General features: G+C 49.9%; 2 protein-coding genes across 4 annotated transcripts; one reads left to right on the forward strand and one right to left on the reverse strand.

Moving 5' to 3' along the window:
* Positions 1–1,415: 1,415 nt before the first annotated feature.
* On the reverse strand, positions 1,416–11,478 carry nop53 (NOP53 ribosome biogenesis factor). 2 transcript variants are annotated; one of them, XM_088627884.1, is made up of 13 exons: positions 11,237–11,478; positions 10,308–10,372; positions 10,114–10,198; positions 9,614–9,813; positions 8,787–8,842; positions 8,475–8,570; positions 8,252–8,353; positions 7,676–7,846; positions 6,962–7,137; positions 6,028–6,094; positions 5,481–5,557; positions 5,233–5,289; positions 1,416–2,148 (listed from the first exon to the last, which is right to left on the reverse strand). In XM_088627884.1, the coding sequence occupies exons 1-13, from the start codon at positions 11,437–11,439 to the stop codon at positions 2,142–2,144; spliced, it is 1,362 nt and encodes a 453-aa protein (XP_088484010.1). In that variant the 5' UTR covers positions 11,440–11,478; the 3' UTR covers positions 1,416–2,141. The 2 variants fall into 2 exon arrangements, with proteins under 2 accessions (XP_088484010.1, XP_088484009.1); XM_088627883.1 differs by lacking the exon at positions 1,416–2,148 and having other exon boundaries at positions 5,229–5,289; positions 11,237–11,470.
* A 2,426-nt stretch (positions 11,479–13,904) lies between these two features.
* h3f3c (H3 histone, family 3C) lies at positions 13,905–19,003 on the forward strand. 2 transcript variants are annotated; one of them, XM_088627886.1, is made up of 4 exons: positions 13,905–13,996; positions 15,962–16,106; positions 16,761–16,914; positions 17,638–19,003. In XM_088627886.1, the coding sequence occupies exons 2-4, from the start codon at positions 15,979–15,981 to the stop codon at positions 17,764–17,766; spliced, it is 411 nt and encodes a 136-aa protein (XP_088484012.1). In that variant the 5' UTR covers positions 13,905–13,996; positions 15,962–15,978; the 3' UTR covers positions 17,767–19,003. The 2 variants fall into 2 exon arrangements, with proteins under 2 accessions (XP_088484012.1, XP_088484011.1); XM_088627885.1 differs by lacking the exon at positions 13,905–13,996 and adding an exon at positions 14,116–14,272.
* The last annotated feature ends 8,219 nt before the right edge of the window (positions 19,004–27,222 follow it).

Genomic DNA, 27,222 nt, shown 5'->3' on the forward strand with positions numbered 1-27,222 from the left:
GGCTAATTAAATGAAAGTTGCTCTTTAAAGGAGCTCGCCAACAACCAGCAATGCTGAAGAAACCCAATTAGCAGATGGAAATTAATTCTGCAGTTTTGCTCATGCAATTTACACTCAAAATTACAACAGCAGGCTAGCAATAATAATAAAGCAGTGTAGTACTGTACCATATTTAAGCATACTGCAGTACAGTATCGCAATACGTTGTGCAGCACCAGCAAGCATTCTGTACCCACGATGTCACGACAGAGCGAAGAGTGAGGGTGCCCCCATCAGGCCAGAAGTGGAAAAGCACTTTAGGAAAACTAGTAAGATGCCTTAAAATGAGATCCCAACCCCTAGTCCCGAAGACCCAGTTAATTGTATGAATTAGTGTTATTGAACACTTTCATTGACATTACAGGACAAAACGGGAATGTTTTCAGCTCATTAACATGTAAGGGTCTGACATTTATCTATTGCAATAAACAGTCTGCTTTGGAGTAGAAACTATATTTAAAGATTGAAATTAAGAAACCCTTTCAGGTATAAAATAATTATAAAGGTTTGCTAAAATGAAAGCCAGCTGATCTGGGGATCCTACAGACTCATTCCAAGCCTCCCAGTCCTGGTGACCCCAACGCCTACCGATTTTCATTCCAGGTGGGTAGTGGATGTTTAAGTAAAAGTTCAGGAGAGACGACAGCAAGCAGGATCTCCCTCGTCCCTTATACTCTAATGCGTATTGACTCACATATCAGAGGAACTTCTCTCTATGGATGGGGGCCCCAACGTCCTCATCCTATTGCCAGGAGGTCGGGTCTCAGCCAACAAGGTTAAGCCAAAGTTTATTAAGACCCAAAACCTCACAATCAAAAAGAATCAAAAGATTCTTCAATGCATTTACTTATTGGCATGTATCCTGTAGGTGTCATAAATAACCAGTAAATCAGCAGCTGTCAATGAATCACGGGAACTGGTTAAACTCAATAACGGCAAGACCGTCTGGGTCACAACATCACCTCCATCTCAGAACCAGAGTTCCCCTGATTGAGAGAACAACAGGAATTGGGACGGTTTTAAAAAAAAGATTAAAATTTCAAAGCTCAGCACAGTGGCAGCATAAATCCATGTACAACAGGTAGATAGTTTTCTTCCCCCCAAAGCACAAAGACACAGTGGATGGATTCAGGCACTGTGAAGACTGAAACAGGAGTCAATGAGGTTCCGGGGAGAGCAATCAGTATCACCCGTCAGCTGTGCTCCAGTTACAAACACAGGCAAAACACTTCAATCAGTTGAAATCAGCTCAATCTAAACATGAACACGAGGGCCACCGCTTTCTTTTATTAAAGGACTTCTGAGGTTTTGATTAACTGAACTGGCCCAAAAGCAGTTTTAAAGGGGGAGATAAGATGTCACAAAATAAACACAGAAAAACTTAAAATCTGACTTTATTCAACAATAGTTATTCAACACTGGGGACAAGCACAACTTTTACAACCCCCAAAACATTTTAAGAAGTCATGCATGTTCTTTACCAGTATTACGTTACCAAAAGTATAAAATGCACATCTGTTTTGTAGAAATGACCCAACCCCACTTACTGAAAGGCTCAGCCAGTAAAAGGGCCTGTCCAGAGCGCAGGTTCAGACATCGCCGGTTCGGGTCCCGTGCTGCGTCATCACCCAGCTGTGGCTGGGGTTTCCCACATGGAGGCTCACAGAAGGGTGGGCGAGCGCGAGGTGACCGCACCCCGCTAGGACTGTCCGCAGTGCCCGAGAGCCGCCAGGGGTGACTGTTCCTCCGCTCCTCCTGTCCGGAGCTCGGAGCGGGGCGCGCACCGCGTCGACCGGTGAGCAGGTCAGACAAGAGGGTGCGTCGCCTCGCTCATACTGGTGGGCCGAGACGACGAGCAAGCCGTGCATTCAAAATAAAAATCCAATCTCCCTAAGTGTTGCTGGAAATGTGCCCTTTGTGATGGCGGGAGCACTCGTGTGGGCGCCAGTCTGGACTGCGGAGAAAGGTGTGGGTGCAGGAGAAAAGGGGTCCGGCCCAGAGTGCAGTGCACACAGTCTTTATTGACAGTGGAGGGGGGGCGGGAGGGAGAGGCACTTCTGTCCTGGTGTCCAGCGATGGCAGAGTGGCAGGACACGGGTCAGCTACAGCCTGGAATGAGAACCACACAGGCACACACTCACACGGAGTACACCACTGTCGCACACACTGCACAACGGCACACGCTCACACAGAGCACACCACCGTCGTACACACTGCACACAGAGCACACCACCGTCACACACACTGCACACCGGCGCACGCTCACACAGAGCACACCACCGTCGCACACACTGCACACCGGCGCACGCTCACACAGAGCACACCACCGTCGCACACACTGCACACCGGCGCACGCTCACACAGAGCACACCACCGTCACACACACACTGCACACCGGCACACGCTCACACAGAGCACACCACCGTCGCACACACACTGCACACCGGCACACGCTCACACAGAGCACACCACCGTCACACACACTGCACACAGAGCACACCACCGTCACACACACTGCACACCGGCACACACTCACACAGAGCACACCACCGTCGCACACACTGCACACAGAGCACACCACCGTCACACACACTGCACACCGGCACACACTCACACAGAGCACACCACCGTCGCACACACTGCACAGCGGCACACACTCACACAGAGCACACCACCGTCACACACACTGCACACCGGCACACGCTCACACAGAGCACACCACCGTCGCACACACTGCACACCGGCACACGCTCACACAGAGCACACCACCGTCGCACACACACTGCACACCGGCGCACGCTCACACAGAGCACACCACCGTCGCACACACACTGCACACCGGCGCACGCTCACACAGAGCACACCACCGTCGCACACACTGCACACCGGCACACGCTCACACAGAGCACACCACCGTCGCACACACTGCACACCGGCGCACGCTCACACAGAGCACACCACCGTCACACACACTGCACACCGGCGCACGCTCACACAGAGCACACCACCGTCGCACACACACTGCACACCGGCACACGCTCACACAGAGCACACCACCGTCGCACACACTGCACACCGGCACACGCTCACACAGAGCACACCACCGTCGCACACACTGCACACCGGCACACGCTCACACAGAGCACACCACCGTCGCACACACTGCACACCGGCACACGCTCACACAGAGCACACCACCGTCGCACACACTGCACACCGGCGCACGCTCACACAGAGCACACCACCGTCACACACACTGCACACCGGCACACCACCGTCACACACACTGCACAACGGCGCACGCTCACACAGAGCACACCACCGTCGCACACACTGCACACCGGCACACGCTCACACAGAGCACACCACCGTCGCACACACACTGCACACCGGCGCACGCTCACACAGAGCACACCACCGTCGCACACACTGCACACCGGCACACGCTCACACAGAGCACACCACCGTCGCACACACTGCACACCGGCGCACGCTCACACAGAGCACACCACCGTCGCACACACACTGCACACCGGCACACGCTCACACAGAGCACACCACCGTCGCACACACTGCACACCGGCACACGCTCACACAGAGCACACCACCGTCGCACACACTGCACACCGGCACACGCTCACACAGAGCACACCACCGTCGCACACACTGCACACCGGCACACGCTCACACAGAGCACACCACCGTCGCACACACTGCACACCGGCGCACGCTCACACAGAGCACACCACCGTCACACACACTGCACACAGAGCACACCACCGTCACACACACTGCACACAGAGCACACCACCGTCACACACACTGCACACCGGCACACGCTCACACAGAGCACACCACCGTCGCACACACTGCACACCGGCACACGCTCACACAGAGCACACCACCGTCACACACACACTGCACACCGGCACACGCTCACACAGAGCACACCACCGTCACACACACTGCACACAGAGCACACCACCGTCACACACACTGCACACCGGCACACGCTCACACAGAGCACACCACCGTCGCACATACTGCACACCGGCACACACTCACACAGAGCACACCACCGTCGCACACACTGCACACAGAGCACACCACCGTCACACACACTGCACACCGGCACACGCTCACACAGAGCACACCACCGTCGCACATACTGCACACCGGCACACGCTCACACAGAGCACACCACCGTCACACACACTGCACACCGGCACACGCTCACACAGAGCACACCACCGTCGCACACACTACACACCGGCACACACTCACACAGAGCACACCACCGTCGCACACACTGCACAACGGCACACGCTCACACAGAGCACACCACCGTCACACACACTGCACAGCGGCACACACTCACACAGAGCACACCACCGTCACACACACTGCACAGCTGCACACACTCACACAGAGCACACCACCGTCACACACACACTGCACACCGGCACACGCTCACACAGAGCACACCACCGTCACACACACTGCACACAGAGCACACCACCGTCACACACACTGCACACCGGCACACGCTCACACAGAGCACACCACCGTCGCACATACTGCACACCGGCACACACTCACACAGAGCACACCACCGTCACACACACTGCACAGCGGCACACACTCACACAGAGCACACCACCGTCGCACACACTGCACACCGGCACACACTCACACAGAGCACACCACCGTCGCACACACTGCACACAGAGCACACCACCGTCGCACACACTGCACACAGAGCACACACTCACACAGAGCACACCACCGTCACACACACTGCACAGCGGCACACACTCACACAGAGCACACCACCGTCACACACACTGCACAGCGGCACACCACCGTCACACACTCACATGGATTTAAATGTAAATTACGGATCGATTTAAATTCTACTTTTAAACGTAATGCTCTGTGCCCTATTTATTGTTTGTCCACGGTGTCTGAATAAGAGAAACGAGGTCAACATAACCTTGAAACTGCGACTTATGCGTTCGCCAGTTCTCATTTTGTTTTTATACTCGACGTTCTTGCTAACTGCGTGCAACACTCTTCACCCGTCTACAGAGAACATCATCCCCTAGATGCTGTGCAGTCTTCAGTTCTATCTAAATCTTTGCAGAACTGAACAAACACACAGTCTATCTCACGGAGGTAGGAGGGATTCCTCACGTGATTTCCTTGAAGGCTCTCTTCTCCACGTATTTGAGTTTGTGCTTCCTCTTGAACCTGGAAAGGAAAGAGAGGGACAGCTCAAACCACAGCGGGACACTTCCTACCACACACTCCACCAACACCTTACATTCCCCAGCGCGCGCAGATTTAATGCTTCAGAAACCCTGAAGCTCTGGTTTCAGCAGTTTTTGACTTTGCATGGCTAAATACTGTATTTTCACATCACGCAGTGGTGGTGCACTTACTTGGCTCGCTCTCTGGGTTCGATCAGGTTCCTCTTCTGAAAGCTCTTGAATCTGTCCTTGAGGACACTGCCCTCTGGCTGTGACACAGGGAAAAGACAGTCACTTCACGGCAGAGAGGACAGAGGATGGACAGAGCTAATGTTAATGTTAATGTTTCTTTATTAGCCCTATACAATTTCTTGCATTAGGAATTCGTCTTTTCGCATACCCCAGCTTTTCTCCATGGAGACGCAGACACACAGACAGGGAGAGAAGCTTGGGGTCAGAGCGCAGGGTCTGCCATTGTACGGCGCCCCTGGAGCAGTTAGGGTGAAGGGCCTTGCTCAGGGGCCCAACGGAGTAGGATTCCTCTGCCGGCCGTGGGATTTGAACCGGCAACCTTCCAGTCACAGGCGCAGATCCTGAGCAACACCTCAGCGACCGCTCTAGGAATACAAACCATCTGCCTTTTGCTTTCGCTCAAAAGGAGGTTCAGAAACCCGAGGGACTGGTGGCCAAACGACTTGGTGGGAAAAAAAAACAGTAAAGAGCAACATAAGGACATCACCTTGAGTCTGCGCAGACAGCTGGAGATCTCGGTACTCAGCTGCACCTCCAGGTCTGGGGCCTCGAACCTGGAACACGGGGAGAAAGCGAAGTGAGAAATGCTGCTGCACCCTCTCAGTTGCCCACACAGGGACTCACTTCGGCTGCCCTGCTCCTGCCTCAGTCCAGCAAGCAGGGCATTGCTACAACCACTGCAGCACTGCCACTTGACACAGCCAGAAAACAGTATCCCAGATGAATGGCAGCTTTGAAAAACATCTTTTTTTAAAAACATGCAATGTAGACTTAAGTGTTAATAGGAAGGAACTAGATAAAGAATAAGGCAACTGACTTTCGGTTAGAAATGAGGGGAAAGACACATGGAACAGAAACTCCCACAATGATCCTTAACCACTTAAGGCAACAAGGGTCAGAGGTCATAGTACAGGCATAATGCAAAACAGGAAAAAAAATTACAGCCCAAAGCTGACTTCTGGATGGGACAGCTTGTTATTTTTTCCCAGGTTTAAAAATTCCTCGGTGTGCGAAAGCTAATTCTTCTCTTACCTGACAAGCCTTAAAAAGCCCAGCTGTTGTGACCAGCTAATGCTCACTGAACATGCACGTGCACTGCGGACGGCGTGAGGTTCGCAAACAGGAGCCGTGCTGTCTTGTTCAAGCTTATTTGCTTAAAAAAAACATTTGGGCCAACGCGATGCATCACAAAGAGAAACAATATGGAGGTTACCAGCCTGAAAGGGTGTTTTTTGAGGGTTCTTTTGAACATGGTTAAAGGCAGGTGGTTAAGGATACTCTACAACAGAGCAGCAGGATCAGTCCAGACACAGAGAGCGAGCTATTAAAACCCAGTCGAACTGAAAGGGCGGGATGGGCAGACAGCGCTATAATAAGCGTGCTGTACAGACAGGAAGCGGGGAGTGGAGAACGAGACTGACTTGAGCCTCCCCAGCCGGCGGGGCTGGAACTTCTGCCTCTCCTTCTGGGCTCTGCGGCGCTCCTGTCGCTCGGCTGTCAGCTGGGCCCCCCTCTGCAGCTCCGTCTTGATGGAGCGCAGCCTGAAGAGCTGCTGCCGCCTCTCCGTCTGCTCCCGCTGGGCTTTCCGCTGCTTCTCCTGCGCAGACGCACAAGGCGGCGCGCTCAGAACAGAGGTGTGCGAGACTCGCAGAAATGCCATTCTACCACTGACACACACACACACACACACTTCCCTTTCTTTGTGCGGACATTCTACCGATCCCTATTCTATTGCAGTTTGGATGAGAAAAACTCATCCCCACGCCGTTAGGAGTTCCTGTCTTTGCGGTGAAACACTTTCTCAAAGTCTCTCCCTATTGCACATTGACAGCTACCCACGCAAAATCGCAAGTGTGTGTCTTATACTTGTAGGGACCTCTAACGGACTCAACTCTCATTCGATTTTAATTTACTTTCTCTAGTCTGCTAAAATTATACTCCACAGAGAGCTAAAATCACCCCGACACAAAAAATATCTAAACTGCCATGAGACTTGTGAGGATCTACTCACTATGTCTTGCAGTGCTGGTTTCTTTGAAATTGCTAGGCTTGGGAGGCCAATCACTCTCAGATTCAGTCCTCAGTTACTGCAATACCTCCCCACGTTCAGCAGTCACGCCCCAACCCTTTCTCACCTTCTCCCTCTCCAGCTTCTCCTTCTTTCTCTGTTTCTCCGTTTTCTTCTCTCCTGCAGCGCTCAGCGCCGAAGTGCCTGCATCGTCCCCCTCTTCCTCGCCAGCTGACTCTGCCTCTTCTTCCTCCTCATCCTCCATCAAGCCTTCCACCACTTCCTGAAAGACTGTCTCCTGCAGACAGACGCACAGAGACATGGGGGTTGATATTAGAATGACACAGAATGACACTGGCACCTACAGAGAGACGAGCAGGGGGTCACTGTCATCTAGACAGAAAGAGAGCAATATTAAAACAACTTTCCATTGCAGCTCAAAACCTCGCAGACAGTATGCCTGCGAGTGAGAAAGGGAAACAGTTCATTGCTCGTCTGCATTTTTCACGCACACATTACCTACTGCTAATGAAACCCAAACCGAAGGAGAAGGCGAGAGACCGAGTGTGAGACTTCTCTCCGTCGCACGAGTACACAACAGAGAGATGGTGCAGGAGTCCCAGTGGGGGGAGTGAGACAGCCAGACCGCAAAGAGAGAGGGAGTGAGACACTCTGCAGGGATGAGAGTGTGGGAGGCCTGTACCTCTGTGGCTTTGTCTTCCTGGGGAACGGCCAGCTGCCTGTCAATGTGCTGCTCCTCCTTCTGCCTCTTGACCTCCACCACGTGGGCCTGGAGCAGCAGGGCCTGCGCACACACAGCACAACAGCACAGCCACGACCTTTAGTTAACACGGCAAGGCCTGGACACACATCAGCACGGCAACCCAACAGTGGTACACAATACTGAAACAAGTAAGATTTAACACCTGGTGGGATTCAAAGTCGGGATTGTAGGAAGCTCCCGCAGAAACAACCTCTATGGCTGGAAGTGCCGAAGGCTTCACGTTGAGCCTGGCGGGACGCTGGGGGCAAGCGGGAGAGAAGGAGAGGTTAACACGCTGCTCAACACTGCACAGTGCACTGAGACAGGCAGGGAATAGCAACCAGTCAACTACAACATGCCTGTCTTAGAGCAAAACAGCTCCAAACAGCTCACTTAAGCCATTCCCCCGACCACCAGCGCCAAAGTCTTAAAGGGCTAGCGATCTTCTCCACACCCCTCCCTGTCCCCCACTCACTTTCACTGGCTTCTTCTTGGTTTGCTCCAAGTACCAGGGCTCTTCTGTGGGTGCCCCTAAAACAGGAGAATCCAAGTCAGACAAAAACGGGAGGGTGAGATCACACCCGAGACACTGCTCAGGCAGCTGGTTGCGTCAAGGTTTCACCACAAGGACACAGCACTGCATCACACATAATAATAATAGTTCCTTACACTTAGCAATTCTGTGGACACTCCACTCAAAGAGCTTTACAGGTAATGGGGATCCCCTCCACCATCAACAATGTGCAGCCCCACCTGGATGATGTGCCGGTACTCTCCCCACACACCAGCTCTCAGTGGGGAGGAGAACGGAGTGATGAAGCCAGTTCAGAGATGGGGATTATTAAGAGGCCACAATTGCTAAAGACCAATGTGAAATCTGGCCAGGATGCCGGGTTAACACCACTATTCTTTTCAAGAAAACGCCCTGGGAGAGCCATACCAGGGAAACTGGACCTTGATTTTACATCTAATCCGAAAGATGGCGCCTTTTCACAGTACAGTGTCCCCGTCACTATACTGGGGCATTAGGACCCACACAAACCACAGGGTAAGCGCCCCCTACTGGCCCCACTAAGACCTCTTCCAGCAGCAACCTTACTTTTTTCCCCAGGAGGTCTCCAATCCAGGTACTGACCAGACTCACTCCTGCTGAGCTCCAGTGGGCTGCCAGCTGGGAGCGGCAGGGGGACAGAGCTGCTGGCTGCACATGCACACACATACGCTAACAAGTGACACTGAAAAACAGATGTCACCCCTCAGGACATATGGAGCCAGTCCAGAGAAACCAGACTGCAGGTTCACCTGTGTCGCCCCACAGATCATAGAAGCCTTTCTGCGGGGGGCAGCTGTGGCCTGGCTTCTCCTCTTTCTTGCTTTCGGCACCCAGCCTCTTCTGCAGCAGCCTCTGTTTCCGTGGCAGCCTGCCCTTAGCGGCCAGCTGCTCGGCCTTCTGGGAGATCCGGCGCAGCTTCTTGGCGTTGGGCTGCTGGTGTGACAGCACACTGCAGACACAAGGGGGGTAGACGGACAGTCACAAATGATGAGACTCCTTCCCCCCAACCACACAGCTAAACACTGTCTCCTCCTATCCTGATGGTGCCCTCAGTTCCCAGGGGAATGCCCACTCGGCAGCACCTGGGAAACCCTGTGTGTTCGTCACATTCCCAGCAGCCGGGGGCTGAGGGAATACTGTGAGCGCAAGGATGGCTCTCTTCACTGGGCGGACGGACCGGCCACCTGACCCACTGATCGAGAGAGTCGGGCGGGTGTCGGGGGAGGGAAGGAGAGGGGGAAAGACTCACTCTTTGGGTGCGGGGATGTGGGAATCCGGCCGCAGGATCAGGTCAGCCTTCAGGGGCCGAGTCTTTCCCGTATCCGGCTTCACATCTGATCAAGGGAACAACAGCAACACGATCAACAACACAGCAATCAGTAACAACTGACAGCAGGAGAGGGGAGATATGGGGGAGGCAGAGACGGGGACAAACTGACGTACCTTTCTGCTTGTCTCCTGTGTCCAGGAAGAACAGACTGTCGTCAGCCTTCTCTGCAACCAGTCCCCTGCGCTCAAGGACAGATTCAGCAAATCACCACAATGGCTACATGGACATACAGTTTTCACTGTATTCGGCATACCGCACTACTGGGACATAATGTATCGCACACACCCTGGGCACATTGCAGCTCGATTTACATTGAGCTCTGTCTGAGTTTATTTTATTCAATTTCTATTGCACAATTATGTATGATTATGTAACCTTCTTTTGTAACTTGAATTTTGTGATTGATACCCCCTGGTGAGCTCACAGAACAGACATTTCATTGCCAGCAACTACCGCTGCACGCTGGACTGTTGTGCATTTGATAAATAAACTTTGATTGATTAGTTGAGAAGCGCTGCTTCAGCAAGCAGACACACACACACACAACACCACACAGGCCCTGAACCCCACAGCGAGGCGACAGGGCCCAGTGGTCAGCATGCACTGCCTGGTCAGGCCAGGGGGATCCTAGTGCGAGCTCGGCTGTGCTTGTCTGCCTTCCTACAGACAGCAGCTCAAACCCGGATTGTCAGCGATTGCAGCGGCCGCTGATGCCGCTCAGAAACATCAACGCGCACATCCCCTCAAGCAAGGGACGGCAGAACACGCCACGTCCCTGTTTATTACGGTTTTAACGCTTAAACGCCACGATCACTCGGCGAGTGCGAGTACACGTGACACGAACACGACGCGCACTACACAGCTTCTGCTGGGGTTACAGTCCCCTCGCGGTGCGCGTCCCCCAGAAGGTCTCTTCCTCAGACTTCCCCTCTCCAAATTCGAGTACCGCTGCGAGGCGGTTTCGGAACAGCCCAGATAACAACAAACGTGGTGCAAATACACTCGGTGTCGCTACCGCCCAGCCGGCGAGAGCTCCACTTACCCTGTCGCTCTCTCTTGCAGCCTCACGTCATCCAAAAACTCCTCCACGTCCTGGATATCGCTGTACTTCAGCCAGTTTTTCTTCTTGTTCTTGTTCACTTTCTTCCTCCTCTTGTACGGCTCCGAACCATCCAGAGCCGGGCTCAGATTTAAGAAACCCTCCTGGGTGGCCGCCACGCGCTTTACCCTCCTGGCCGCCGCCATGTTGGATGAAACCGGAGGGAGGAAGTGCGGCTGCTGACGTCACTCGGACCAGGTGGTAATTCCTCGCGGGCCAGTCAGTAACGGGGCTCGCCAGCCCTGAAGATGAGTATTCGTCCAAAATTAGGCACTGTTTTGTTCTGACGTCGCTCCTACAGGACATCTGTATACGAATGATATTCACGTACTTACATAGTGCGAACCTTAGAAATCTTAGACAATGTCTAAAACATTGTTTTAGAACAATGTTATTCTTTATGAATTTAATTAAACAAGCACAAAGCTACGGACCAGTCGGCTATCTTATTCATCTGGTGTGAGATATATATATATATTTTTATCTCGCAGGGATCTCATATTGGAAAGGATGGACAGCAGCTACTGCTGCCAACAGGTACAGGCACCAACAACGTCAAGGAACATAACAATAGGACAGATGTGTTACCATTGACCTATATTGACTTGAACAAGAAAATAAAACAATAACCAAAAGTTATTATTGTCTGGAAAACATTTTTGAATTCTTGTCCTAAAAATTAAATATTTTTAATTTTACATTTACCAGTTGAAAGTCAAAATACAACTATATCTACAACCGGACAGGTGTTGGTAGAGACAGTGACGTGGACTGATCAATGTTAATGATTCGATCTGGGCAAGACCAGAGTCATACACTCAGCTGAAGCAGGGGCCGAAGATTGATCAGAACACCCCCTGGCATTTAAATATTTATCATGTGTTCGATTATTCTGGTGTATTGGTAACCCCCAAACCTGCGGACTCTGATACATAATTATCCCTTTAGTTCGACATTGTTTCTTCTTATCCTGATGATCCTCTTATCCTTTTGTGACGTAATAAAGGGGTTCATTCATCTACTTCTTTTCAGTTTCAAAACATGCTGGAGTTTGCTTTTTAACTGCCGTATGTCGAACACATGAAGATCTCCAACGCCAGAGCAGAAAAAGCACCTGCAAGCGGTCAAGCGTCTTGCTGGGTCAGTTACACACTGAGCTCGGCTGCAGTGGAACCCAGCTGGGGAGTGGCTCTCCGGAACCGGGCGGGAGAACTCCCGGTCGGCACAGGTGATATGTTGTTTATTGGCCGGATGTGCATGTTGATGCTTCATCTGTAGGATAAGAGTGGAAATCCCGCGGCCGGCAGAGGAATCCTACTCCGTTGGGCCCCTGAGCAAGGCCCTTAACCCCAACTGCTCCTGTATAGTGTCCCCATCACTATACTGGGGCATTAGGACCCACATGGACCGCAGGGTGAGCGCCCCCTGCTGGCCCCAGTAACACCTCTTCCAGCACCAACCTTAGTTTTTCCCCAGGAGTCATCCAGGTACTGACCAGGCTCACACCCGCTGAGCTTCAGTGGGCTGCCAAGTTGTGAGTTGCAGGGTGATACGGCTGACCCTGCGCTCTGACCCCAAGCTTCTCTCTCGCCATCTGTGTGTCTCATGGAGAGCATGCTGGGAACTGCGAAAAGACAAATTCCTCATGCCAGAAATTGTATAGGGGTGATAAAGTGATCTCTTATAACAGTAGATGCGACTGCCCACGGCCTGGCTTCAGTGCGCAGGACGCCGGTCAGGACAGCAGCGTTATAGTATCGGCGGGAACAATAACGTTGTTAAAGACGGAACTGTGCCCTTAGCAACAGCAGCGGTACACACAGCAATAAAATCCCTAATTAGCACAAGGAGCAGAGGCAGCAGCAGTACAGGTTGGTGTGGTCAAGGCAGTAGCAGAGGGGCTTGCAGAATCAGTAGTAGCAGCAGAGGCAGATGTGGAGATGGCAGCTATAAAGCAAGGCAGTTAATGGAGCAATTTAAATGAAGTTTATCATAGCAGTAGGAGAAAAATATCACCAACAGAGCACTTTACTGACTTTGAATTCTTAATTAAATACCTGTTTGTCATGTGTGCCTTTCTTAGGCCATAAATAATAGTTGTGAAATATTCAAAGTAGGGAAATCATATTTTTATTTTATTTACAAGAAAGGAATACAAATAGAACACGCTAACAATGTCTCAGAGTGCCATGCCATGTCTATACTGGGCCGCAACTGCTAGTACAGTAATACACTAATATAGCAGCATAATCATACCAATTACCACTGGCATGGTAAATGAGTATTAATATAGTATTATCGTCACAAATGTTATCACATTTAACATTACTGTGAAACTCCTGCTAGTATTTTAATAGACTAATATAGCACAATAATATCCCATGATACTCATGGGGATACAGAATAATACGTAGACTGATTTAATAAATTAAATAAAAGTATTATAAAAAAGTTAAAATAATTTAAATAAGCATAAAAACTGGAGTTTTGACTCCGTAATTCAACTTTCTCACGATTTATCCAAGAAACTCCACATGCCCACTGTTAAATCACGTGTACAACACTCCCCCTCCCCCCCCATTTAAGAAAACGAAATTTAAAAAAAAAATCGAAAACTAGCCCCCCAAAATGACCCCCTGAAACCACTCGTCTGCCCCCTCCCTGCCCAAATCCCACGGACGACTGGCGGTGGCTTCTCTGGGGGTAGGTTAAAAAAAATTCGCGTGAATGGCGTCTCTGGAAATGAAAGTAGCGATTTGTTGAAATATGGAAACGTTGAAAGATGGAACAAAATGGTAAAAAAAAAACCGTGGCAGGAGAAAATGGTCACCGCGGCGAGGTGCGGCGCATTGTGGGAGGAGTATGATTGACAGGGCAGCCATGTTGCCGCTGGCCGCTCCGCGCTCATTGTGTGAGAGAGACCGTAAATACTGACAACCGAAAATCTTATTTCACTATTTAACCCGCACTTTCCCCCAGGTAAGTACCAGCAGGCACCGGGATCTCCCTCACCGGGCACTTTTTACACCTTTTGTAAAAGTTTAGGATTTGTTTTATTTCGTTTTTTTCGCGTTTTTATTTTTTTTTTAGAAGGGAAATGCAAAAACAAGCCCGACAGCCGAGACGCCAGAGAGAAAAACACAGCCTTTCTACTTCTGAGGAGATAGAAAATCTAGCTTCACTTTGGGAGGCGGGGGGGGAAGGGGTTTGCTTCGATAAAACGCGGCGGTTGCGCGTTAAACCACGGCTTGGCTGAACTTATTGGGTTCCTCTGGGTGTCTACTTTGCGCCCCGTCGGCTGTTTTGTGGGGCAGTTGCTGGGTTTTTCGACAATTTTTGAAAGTTTTTCATCCTGCCGCTCTCTGCTCGCTGTTCGCAGGTCTCGCCCCGGTTGCGTTTCAAACAGCGGCCATGGTCTGCGAGGGGGGGGGGCGTGTGGGGGGTGGGCCGGCGCAGGGAGGAGTCGTGGTCGGTGTGAGCCCGCCCACTTGCTCTCGCCTGTGGGGATTGGTTGGGAGAGCTAGACTCCGCAAACCGATAGGCTGCGTGACAGGGTTAGGCTGGTCGTTTTTTTCCCGTTCTATTTTTTTTGTTCCCCAGCGCATGATTGACAGCGTAGCCGCAGAGGCCGATTGGCTGCAGGCTCCTGCTAGTTCCGCCTCCACGCGTGCTGTGGAGTTGCGGATTGGCTTGAATCTCTGTTGCTAGGACTGGGTTGGATTTGTTTATAGGATGGCGCTGAGGCCTCTGGATATCGTAGTGTTGTGGTCCACTTGACCCAGTTGCAGATTCTGCAAGCGTGGACTGAGAACTTTTTTCCCCCGAATAGATGGCACACTCTGTTTTGAAAGTCTTGAGAGCAGGTTTGCCGACTATAGCAGCTGCTAGAAATGCTGTATTACTAACATAGGAACAAGTAAAGATTTATTCCCTGCTGAAAAGAGAAGAAAGGAAACGCAACGTTTTCAGCAGGGAATAAACCTTTACTGACACAGCTCCCTACTTGTATTACTAACATAGACAGCCACTGTAATAAAGAATGCTAGTAGCAATAAACTCCTCGCACTTATGTAGCGGTTTTCATCACCTTCAAAACTGCCTCACCAACTAAATTAAGGGGAGGTCAGGTTGTTCGAGACCAGAGTGAAGTTTAGCCGGGACACTGCGCTTAATTACATCCGCTTTTTAGACAAAACGTTATCATGGCGTCGTTAACGACAAAGTAGTTTGGACCGTGTTTTAATCTCTCACCCGAAGGATAGAACCCCCTGAATCACAGTGGCCCTGGTTGCCAGACTAGTGCTTCGCTTTGTAAATTTTTCTTTAGAGGAGAAAACTTATTTTCTTACAAATCTCCCATCCTGCCCAATAATAATAATAATTTACACTTATATAGCACTTTTTTGGACACTACTCAAAGCGCTTTACAGGTGATAGTCCACTCCACCAGCACCAGTTTGCAGCCCCACTGTCCCACCAGTACGCTCCGCACACACCAGCTCTCAGTGGGGAGGAGAATGGAGTGATGGAGCCAGTTCAAGTTGTAATAGTTATTCAGTTACATATAGTAGGGCTTCTCAGTCCGCATTCCTGCTCTCCTGGAACATGAGGTGCATCATAATAACGTGTAGTGGTGGATGACATCATCTCTGTGTCCTTGTTCCTCAGGGTGAACTGTTGTTGCGATGGCCCGTACCAAGCAGACTGCCCGTAAGTCCACTGGAGGCAAGGCCCCCCGCAAGCAGCTGGCCACCAAGGCTGCTCGCAAGAGTGCACCCTCCACTGGTGGAGTGAAGAAGCCGCATCGCTACAGGTCAGCCCCGGCACAGTTCGACTGCAGTCCGCTATTTGTCAGCGCAAATGCGCCACACACTCTCACTGTACTCTCTAACACACACTGTCCTTGCATAGTTGAAAACATCCTGTGACTGTACTGTATAGTATAAAACGCATAGAGTGTAGTATTAAAGACTCTGGATTACAGGCTATCACTAAGCAGTATGAAAAACTACTGCTTTACAAAATAGTCACTACTATAATGTATAGAACAGGCAGTCTCTGTAATGTTCAGTATAACATGCTGTCATGCACTGCACAATACTTTCACTACGGTAAAATAGAACATAATGTCACTGTATAGGTGAAACCCCCTTTCTGAATTGCACTCTTAAGTTGCACTATACTATAAAATATATAGTACTCTACCATATCTGTCACTGTACTTATTGTGACTGCATTACAAACACTGTAACAGACATATCTCTGTACTGTATAAAACACAGTGAGTATAATACAGAGTAGCAGTCTCAGAGTGCTAAGAGTACTGTGCTGTTTAACCCATGGTCACTGCTGTGCTCTGCAGACTGACAGTTGTGGCATAGCCCCACTCTCACTCTTCGCAGTGCAGGACACTGCCAGCCTTACCTCTGTCTCTCTGACACCCACTCTCCCTCTGTGCTGCCCCCAGGCCCGGTACAGTGGCCCTCCGTGAGATCCGTCGGTACCAGAAGTCAACCGAGCTGCTGATCCGCAAGCTGCCGTTCCAGCGGCTGGTGAGGGAAATTGCCCAGGACTTCAAGACCGACCTGCGCTTCCAGAGTGCCGCCATCGGGGCCCTGCAGGTAAGGCGGCGTGCCCTTAACACAGAGAATCCATCTGCAGCAGGGGTGTCCAACCCCAGCCCTCAGGGTCTGCCGTCCAGCGGGTTTTAGAAGGCTCTTTAAATCTCTAGTTATTTAAGATCAGGGAAAGGCCCTTATTGGTCCAATTAGTCAAGTAATGAGATCCATTAATAAAAGGTGAAGGTGGAAGGAGAACCAGAAAACCAGGAGTGCCGTTGTGCACACCTGACCTACAGTGTGCCTCTGAAGTTACGTGGCCACTGTGGCCAACAGTGTAGTGGAGTGTGTGCACCAAGGAGTGGTAAAAAGAGGTCCGTGCACAGACGGGACCATGTGGAGCACTAACCCACTGGACACCAGAAGACAGCAGTTACTGACACTTTTATCAAGATGTAGGCAAGCTATTACAGGGCACAGGTGATGATCACACTGCCCTCTGGTGGATACCGTGATGTTAATACCATTTGGTGTCCACTGTTACTGTCTATGGAAACATGCTCCTATATGCTGCACAGTGGACAACGTTCATTGCACTTCTGGTTGAATAAGTGCCCTGAAATCTCTATTCTTTTTGTCCGTTTCTAAAACTGTTCCTGTGTCCTGTCTTTGTGCATCTCCTCAAATGCTGTCTATACTGCCATTTGTCCTCGCTCATAGTCTCCTGTCCACAATAGGCGTGTCCCACTCGTCGTGTCCTGACAGCGTCTCGCTCTTTCTCTGCAGGAAGCCAGCGAGGCCTACCTGGTGGGCTTGTTTGAGGACACCAACCTGTGTGCCATCCATGCCAAGCGTGTCACCATCATGCCCAAAGACATCCAGCTGGCCCGCCGCATCCGTGGGGAGCGCGCCTAAGCGCCCAGCCGCCCCCTCTCTCCCGCGCTCCTTCTTCTGTTTGTAGTCTTTAGATTAACGATGATCTTGAGAATAAAGTGTGTAGTCGCGTCTTTATTAGTCCTGTCGGCAGCAGACTTCTAGGGTACCTTTCTCGTGCATGTACCGGCTGTGTGCTGACCAGACACGCGTGCAGAGGGACAGGCAGGCCGAGAGCCTGACAGACGGGCCGACGGAGACGCGGGCAGCCGGGGTCGGTCTGCTGCAGGGGGGTGGGGGTGCCTTCCTCAGCAGGGTGCTACAAAAACTGCCCCGGCTGGGCCTCCACAACTGCCCCTTTGTCTGATTTGGGAGGGTTTGGGGGTTATCAGGTATTTCAGAGGCTTGGATCAGACCAGGTTTCGGGTCAGCGTACTCACTCCTCTCTTCAGCTCAGACGATGGAGGGAGCATCATCGCCAACAGAAAACGGGGCGTTCGCGAAGGAGGGGGAAGGAATCCGTTCGGCCCGCCTGTCCACACGTCTGTCCGTCTGCACACGTGCCCTGAGCAGCACATAGCAAAAATGTATTCAACTACAAGCAACTCTGATTGAGCAATTCATGTTGATTATGATGATGATGATTAAGTATCTTTTTGGATGGTGTCTTTTTTTTTTTTAGTACACAGTCTGTTCTTTTCATAACTGCAGAAATCAATTATAAACAGACATTTAAGAAATGGGGAGTAATGTTTTTACAAAAAAAAAAGTTCTTGTTTTTTCTAACAAAAAGTTTTCGTCGACTTCTAAGCTTCTTACGGCAGCCTGAGGGAGGGGACAGTATATGGCAGGCCCCTCCCTCCCTCACTGTATCCCAGCAGCCTGGCAGAAATCCCCGCTTCGACCTCATTCGTCTCTCCTTCCTTTTCCTGCCCCTTCTTCCTCCGGCTTCTCCTCTTTCATCCTCCTCCTCTCACGTCCCTCCTCCTCCTCCATCTCTCCCCACCTTCCCTCCGTCATTAACACCCTGTGCCTCTCCTCCATCTCTCCCTCTTTCATCCTCCCTTCTCTCCTCTCTGCCTTTTTTCTTTGCCCTCCCTCCCCTCTCTGTGTGATTTTATTTTTCCTCCTATCTGTTGCTTGGATTGGTGTGATACCACATATATTAACGTTATTATTTTTTTCTATTTTGATTTAAATGTTTTCAGATGTTATAAGCTGATCTTTGTAATTTCCAGATTTCTCATATTACGGTGGTAATAAATAGATGTTACACAAACGTTTTCCTCTTACTGCCTCTGTCTCGGGGGTTGGCAAGATTTCACTTTTTGCACGTTTATAATTAAAAGATGTTTCTCATCATCATCATTATGTGACGCTACTCAAATCAGTGAGTAGGGACCTTGCAGTTGCCTTGACACAGAAAGCAGGAGTAGAGGTGAAGACAGTGCTAACCAGCCACCTGGCCATCACACGTGTACAGGTAAACGTCAGTTCAACACTGAAAACTAGGAGAAAGGCACCATTTCGGCACTCAAGCCTCCTGTCACGTTACACCTGCAGAAGTCTCAACAGCTGAAACGCTCTGCTTCTTTCTACTTCTCAGGGTTGAACTGATCTGCGTCCTGGCCAAATTTCCCATTGGCCCTTACCAATCATGGCCTCCTAATAATCCCCCTCTCTGAACTGGCTTCATCACTCTGCTCTCCTCCCCACTGATAGCTGATGTGTGGTGAGCGTTCTGGCGCACTATGGCTGCCGTCGCATCATCCAGGTGGGGCTGCACACTAGTGGGGGTGGAGGTTAGACCCCATTACCTGTAAAGCGCTTTGAGTGGAGTGTCTAGAAAAGCGCTATATAAGTGTAAGCATTATTATTATCATCTTTACTTGCTGTTTTGCAGCCAGCGCACACTGATGCAGCCCCCTTACTCGAACCCAAGTCTAGCAGAGTGTGGGAATGTGTCTGCTGCTGGTAAGAACGTACACATACCAGCAGGGGGGGGGAGAGAGCTGGAAGACGTGTTGTCTGTGAGCACTCCGGTGTCCTCCTGCAGCTCTTCAACAAGGCCGGCACAACTTGAGCACACGAGGCACAGGAGTCAGGTCCAGGGAGGTAGGGTCACTTTCTCAAGCGTGTTGGGCAGGACTGAGGTTTTGGTCGCCATGTTAGAGGAAACCTCACAGGAAAGTTGTGAACAGGATGAGACCCTAAGAGGTTGCAAACGAGAGGAGGCCATCTAGCCCATTCGGGAGTAGCCAATGGATACATGAATCTCACCCAGCCTTTTCTTGAAAGAAACCAGGGTATCGGAGACGACATACGAGGGGGAACTGAATCTTTAAATTTCAAAACAACGCAATGTTAGGACAATGTGTAGAGTTCGAGTGTAGCACTCTCCCTAAGTTTTTTTTAAAGCCACGGACTTCATTTGGAGAACAGCATCCAATATTGGTCAAGGCTACAAATAGTTCATTGCTGCAGTGTTCCCAGTCCACAAGAGGCTTACTTCCTGGCCCTAAAGGGATGTTTTGCTGGTTGGAAGGGTTGCAACTCTTTAGATTTTAATAGAAGTGACTCTGGGGGGAACTAAAAACTCTGGCAAGTTACTGGTAAAGTCAATCCAGAGTTAGACCAATGGTGATACCAGGAGACAAATGGACAGGAGGAGCTTCTTTACACAAAGAGTTGGAGAGGTCTGGAACGGCTGACGATTCAAACATGATCCGATCCTCGAAGTGGGCCAGGTGAACTCCTCTTTTCTTCAACTCTTCCACAGGTTCCAAACAAAAGTGGTTCAAATACTGCGGCTGATTAATCCTTCACACATGGTAAACAACTATAACTACCAATACCGAATCGTCGTTTTTTTCTGCAGCACTGAAAAACACCGAGAAATAAGCGAACTGATAACCTTTCACGTTAAAAGGAAACCTTAAAAACTGACATGGAGGTAGAAACCTTTACAACTCGCAGCATTAAGACATTACAGCGTATTTGCTTTCTGGCAATGTTAATTATAGTTTAAGCTAATTTATTCTTTTAAGATGTGCGTGTTTTCTCTTGAATGCATATACGTCGCTTCTCTACATTATATACTGTAACGCTTACGGCCGACAGGCGCTGTGTAAGAGCCGGCGTACCAGAGCGGGTGACGTCACCGCCCTTCCCTGTGATAGCAGGACCACAGCTACTGGGCTGTGGAGAGATCTCTCTTTGGCTCACGGGGCTAGGTCGCTGCAGAGAGACGCGGAAGTCCCGGGTTCGAGCCTCCAGTCGGGATGGGGCCGACCAGATGCGGCAAGGGCGCCCGCCTGAGCCCCCGTTGCGTTACATTGGTGTCAGAAGTGGGGCGGGATAGCCCTTCGCCGGGGACGGCGATTTAAGCGGGGGAGAGTGTAACGCTTACGGCCGACAGGCGCTGTGTAAGAGCCGGCGTACCAGAGCGGGTGACGTCACCGCCCTTCCCTGTGATAGCAGGACCACAGCTACTGGGCTGTGGAGAGATCTCTCTTTGGCTCACGGGGCTAGGTCGCTGCAGAGAGACGCGGAAGTCCCGGGTTCGAGCCTCCAGTCGGGATGGGGCCGACCAGATGCGGCAAGGGCGCCCGCCTGAGCCCCCGTTGCGTTACAATACGTTACTGTCTGGTCCGGTTCTGAAAGGGCCATTCTGCTGCTGTCAGCCCACAGGCAGAACGGTACCGTCTCTTCGCTCCTACTACAGGAATACCTTTAGAAAACGTCGCTCTAACGGTTAAGAAGTGATGAGAAGTGAGAATATTTACAGCCGTGCCGCCCGGCCCTCCACGCCTGACGTCTGCCGCGGTCGCGCGCTGGCGAACAGAACCGGAAGTGTGGCCGGGGCGCGCGTGTCCGCGGGGAGAGCGTGGATGTTGACAGTCCGGTCTCCTCCTCCTCCTATAAATTTTATTTTTATGTTTCTTCACTCTTTCCGTTTCTGTCTCATTAGAACAGGCAACGGGTGTACGAGGTTAGCAAATATATATATTTTTTATCTTTTTCTGTATCAACGAAAATGCCTCGTGTTTCAAAACTGCCCAGTTGCCCATTTTTTCCACCAACAATAGTTTAGTATTTAAGTCACCGAGGTGCTATTAATTTGACATATATTACAGTAACAGGTGTTCCCTCCTATCAAACCTTACAATGTTATTGCTTTTTTAAGGCACTGTAGGTGGGGTTAAACAGTAAGAGGATAGTAGAACAGTAAAATATTATTTTCTCGGCTTTATATTTTGTCTGCGTTGTTCTTTAAACGTTCCGTGTAGTTTCGGGAAGGGCGGTACTGTCCCGGACCGAGCCCAGCCCAGCAGAGCGCAGCTCCTCGCACGGTGCTGGCCGCTTTCGCCCCGGGCGACAGTGCCGTACCTGCGGGCTGCTGTTCACTCTGTGTCCAGCAGGGGCAGCGCTGCCCAGGACACGGGCCCCGCGGAGACACCAGTGTACGCGCCGCTGGGGCTCCGTCGGTACGAAAACACGGCTCGTACACTGATGAAGAGGGGGGTGTGAGCGCTCGCCCTTATTTTTCCACTGCACTCCGCGAACAGAAGCCTTTGCTGCCCCGCGTGTGTTTGGAGACAGTGTGTTCTGCTCTCATTCACAGTGACTGTGGCATCCTGTGGTACACAACAATAAAGTTCTCTGCATACGTGGGTGCCCTGCCTTGCACTGCAAGCAGAGATCACCTAGATCGAGCCCCTTCCCGCTACTGTTGCAATAAAACTTAAAATAATCTTAACAGCAATACAACCACATCTTTCAGTAATGAGAATAGAAGTAAAATAAAAGATAACATAATAATGATAAGAGACATGGAATTGATCATCATTTTACTCCCACCACCTATGCTAATAATACGGTTAATAGTAGCAATTACAATCAGCATGACAGAAGTCATGGCCAGACTCTTTTTTGTTCTGTCACTGCTGGGCAAGATTTCTGAGTCTCCACTCTCCACCAGTGAAAACACAGCACCATGAGCACCCCCTCTACACACACACACTGTCCACTCTTTTCATAAAAACAGAGACAGCAGTGGCACGGATCTGTACAGTATGGCTGTGTTGATCTGTGTGTGTGTGTGTGTGTGTGTGTGTGTGTAAGAGTAGCATGTGGGGATCTTGTTTACTTTTATAAACAAGTCTGCGGGCGGGGGGTAGTGGGGAGGAGAACAGGAAGGCCAGCCTTTGTCTCCTGCGCTCGGTCCATCAGCCCTTGAGCTCTGAGCACAGCGCTGGCCCGGAATCTGAGTGGAAAGACCTGTTTCTACGGGCTCCATTCTGAATGACTATCCAAAACTAAAATAAAAAAACAGCTCACTTTATTCTGACCTTATGTAGCAGACAGACACTTTCATAATGAGTGAAATTATGGAATTTTCAAAGGCTACTGTACGGAGGCTATGTGGTGTCTTGAGTAGAATTTATAGACGAAATCGAAGAGACAAAAGGCTTAGACATACAGTATTCATGGTTCAGCACTGCACGTTCAGCTCAGAGTGTTTCCTTCTTTGTGCAGAATTCAGTGGTGGTCTCCTGCTGACATTGTCGCCATTTTGTTTTCAGATAACAGTTCATCCTGACAGATCTGTATTATGGAGCTCAAAAAGGAGCCTTTTAGCCTCATGTGGGTGTAGAGAGGAGCACCTGCAGTTCATGACAGCGAGTCAGTGAGACTGGGGGGCGAATGGGGTGGAGGAGCTACTACATCACTACACACTGACTGCTCCTGCGCAGTTTACCTGGAGCTGCTGGGATCAGGCTACTGGAGACTCTGATCAGTGTTTTCATTATAAAACAAAGTGTTATAATAGTATTAATGACCTGTCTGGGCCTGATCTCTCCTATTGACTAATTGCCTGGTTATTAATAAATGGTATATAGAAACATTTTAGTGGATTGTAGTAGATATTGTACAATCACACAGTGCATTAGTAAGACCACAGTTCATAAAGACCTCAGTCCAGAAAAGGACAACAGTTTTTGCCCTTTAGATAATGTTCTACACAGACATGTTAATGGAAGTGATTCTCTTTAGTTCTGCCGAAATTAACCTACAAGGGGCTTTAATTCAAGTAATCACAACCCTCAAAGGTCATTTACATAGTTTGTACTTTTTTTGTGACCTGCCATGCTATGAAGATGACGGTTTTATCTTCTGCCCTTGTTTTATTTGCCTGGCTTTGTGATTTTCTTTCATTTGATTTTGTGCAACGTGCTTTTCAAGTGATGCAAAGTGACATCAACCATGCTTTACCTTCTTGTTACTGCAGTACCAACTGTTACCGTATGTTCTTGCTTCATTGTCCTGTGTCAAGGAACTGTTTCAGTAACTTTGTGGATTTTACATTTGGATTTACAACTGCCTTTATATAATCCGTTCTGCTCAATACTGAAGAGATTCAGTTCCTTCAGCCTATGTATAAAATTAGCCCAGTTGATCTTCTTTGAACCCTTTACAAGTCAGCAACATGCTCTGACGTGTGTGTATCGCTGTAAGTGTGTGTGTGTGTCAAAGCATGTGTCAGAGGGTGTGTCAGAGTGTGCATAAGTGTGAACGTCAGTGTGTATTAGAGTGTGTGTCAGTGTCATAGTGTGACGAGTGTCTCTGAGTGCTGTTCACCTTCCCCAAGGTCTGTGCTGCGGTCGGTGTCCATCTGTGCTGAGCTGAAGGATTAGAGCCCAATCCTCCTGTCTGCGGCTCAAACTGCTGACTGACAGCGCTGCAGATTAACAGAGCACAGCACAGCGCCGGCAGGGAGATTAACCTCACAGCCACACACACACGCAGACGCAAATGCTCTGACACACACAGACGCAGCCGCCAACCTGTTTGCTTCTGTCCTGGGAGCTCAGGCATCCCGCAAAATGGAAGCGCGTTTCGGGGTCAGGGTGGCAGCGACAGACACATTTGGGGTTACGGCTCTAGTAGAGTCGTGGGGTTGGGGCTAGAGTTGAGTTCAGAGTCGGTGTACGTGATCAACTAGGGTTGAGTTGAGGACTAGGGGAGGAGGCATGCTCTCCTAATGACATTATAATCCAGAGTACAGAGTACAATATCAATTAAGAAAACATCCGACAAAAGTGTGAAAGATAAAACAAATTTAAACGTAACTTTAAAGGAAAGCCAATGCTTCGTAGAACTCGCAGCCTTTGTCCATCACCACAGTTTAATGTGATGGAATCGAGCAATATTTAATTTTAGAGCAACTTTGTTTTGCATTGTGGTTTGCCCTGGGATTGCGACTCCTCCCTTCCATGCTGGGTATTGTGTCATGTGTGTATCACCTCTGGGACAGACCAGCAGTGTGAAAGAGGTATATAACGGGCAGCATGGTGACAAGGCAGGGTATGCTGCTGCCTCTCATATCTGTGTTCTGCTTTTGATACTGGCATCTGTGTGGAGTGAGCATGTTCCCTCTGTGTGCAGGGCAGTGATAACTGACATCTCATCAAAAATCCCATGGCAATTCTTGAAAAGAGTAGGGGTGTTACCCAGGTGTCCTGGCTGAGATTACCTCTGGCCTTTACCAGTCAGGGGCTCCTAATAATCCTCCTCTCTGAACTGGCTTCATCACTGTGCTCTCCTCCCACTGAGAGCTGGTGTGTGGGGAGAGGACTGGCGCACTCTGGCTGCTTTCGCATCAACCAGGTGGGGCTGCACACTGGTGGTGGTGGAGGGGATCCCCATTACCTGTAAAGCAAATTAAGTTGTGTGTCCAGAAAAGTGACTTATTATTATTAATATTATTATTATTATTATGAATGGGAATGAATGAACATTTGGCCCAGCCAAGCTGTAGTTTCACCCTATGCCCTGTGCCTGCTATATTGGGCTCCGGAGAGCCATAATCCTCTCAGGATAAAGCGGTAACTGAAAATGGATGGAATGACTCAAATAAAATAAAGTAATGGTTCACCCAGTCTTCCCCTTTGGTCAAGAGCCACAGTCAGCTCCCACAACAGCTCTTCAGAGCAGGACTGGGGTGTGAGAGAATCAGCACAGATCTGTGGAGTCAATATCTTCGTGTCATCAAACAGCAGCTGTTGAGGAGTGTGCGTTTGTCTATTTTTAAACGTGCGTGTGAACATTTTTCTAAAACATGTACTTTTGTCCCTCTGCTCTTGGACTGTGCCTCTAAGATCCCGGTCATGCCATTCCAGGGTGGTGTGTATAAACCATTCGGGAAGCAGCAGTTATTTCACCTGGGAGACCCTGAGAGTCTTGACGTGTGACGACGTGGTGATGTCGTCTGAAGGAAGTGCTGTGGGTGATAGGCGTCTATTTCCATAACGTTCGAGTAGGGAGCTGTGTCAGCATGCGTGGGCTGCAAAGGGACAGGTAAAGGTTTGTTCCAGGCTGACAGGAATAAAAAAACAGCTGATAAAGCATGGGAGAACAAAAAGAACAAATAGAACAAAAAGCTGACTGTTTCCCTCCCTCCCTCACACCTGAAGAAGGCTCCACAGCCAAAATTTTGTGTCTCTTTTCTTGGCCTTTCAGCATAAAATAAATCTCTTTCGATAGTTTGACTTCTCACTGAAGCTTTTAACACATAGCTTTTTAAATTCGAGTTGGTCAGATTGGTTTCTGGAAAGATGTCAGTGGTTGGTGTGTACCGTTGTGTCCTGGAGAGTTTCACCAATAACTAAGCCCATCTTCCAACTGTGAAGGACTACATCCAGTTACTCTGTATCACGTGTGAATGGAAGTGGTTTACTTGAAGGTGACATTTAGAACGAGGAACAGGTATTTCTCCATTTTTGTGAGACCGACTATACAGTTGTGAAGACTGGTTATTATTTCTGAGCCAAATGATGCCTTCTTTAAAACAGAAGGGTGCTAAAACTACTTGGCAGCCTCAGAGTTGTCATGAGTGTGCTGTGCCCATGCATGGCCCAAGTGCTGGGCCACACTAGGCCAGTCATGAGCGAGGATGAGTTGGCTTGAAATGGCCAAGGTGTTCTTGACTCTCCAAACCCTGATCAGCTCTCTCTCTCTCTCTGGGAAGGAGCTGTGGAGCTCACAGCGTGTCAGATGGAGAATGGCCCACGAAAGCAGGGCAAATCAGATGTGAGGCCCGTTGAAATAATAGTTCAGGTGGGGAGCTGCGTCAGCAGGCGTAGGCTACAAAGGAACAAGTAATAGGTTTATTCCATGCTGAAAAAAAGAAGAAAGAGAACACAACGTTTCGGCCGTGGAGCCTTCTTCAGGTGTGAGCAGAAGAAGCTGAAGCTCTCACACCTGAAGAAGGCTCCACGGCCGAAACGTTGTGTTCTCTTTCTTCTTTTTTTCAGCATGGAATAAACCTGTTACTTGTTCCTTTGCAGACGTTGAAATAATGTAGATCTTTTTTAAACCTTAGGAATTTGACAGAGGCTGAACTGTTCTGCAAAGCGGCATCACCGCAAACGCCTTAGAGATGTGTGCCCTGTCTGGGAGAGCTACACTGGAGCCCCAGAGAGAGGATCCCACGTG

This window comes from Lepisosteus platostomus, chromosome 4 (genome assembly GCF_059453375.1).
Source record: "Lepisosteus platostomus isolate fLepPlt1 chromosome 4, fLepPlt1.hap1, whole genome shotgun sequence".
Taxonomy (NCBI): Eukaryota; Metazoa; Chordata; class Actinopteri; order Semionotiformes; family Lepisosteidae; genus Lepisosteus; species Lepisosteus platostomus.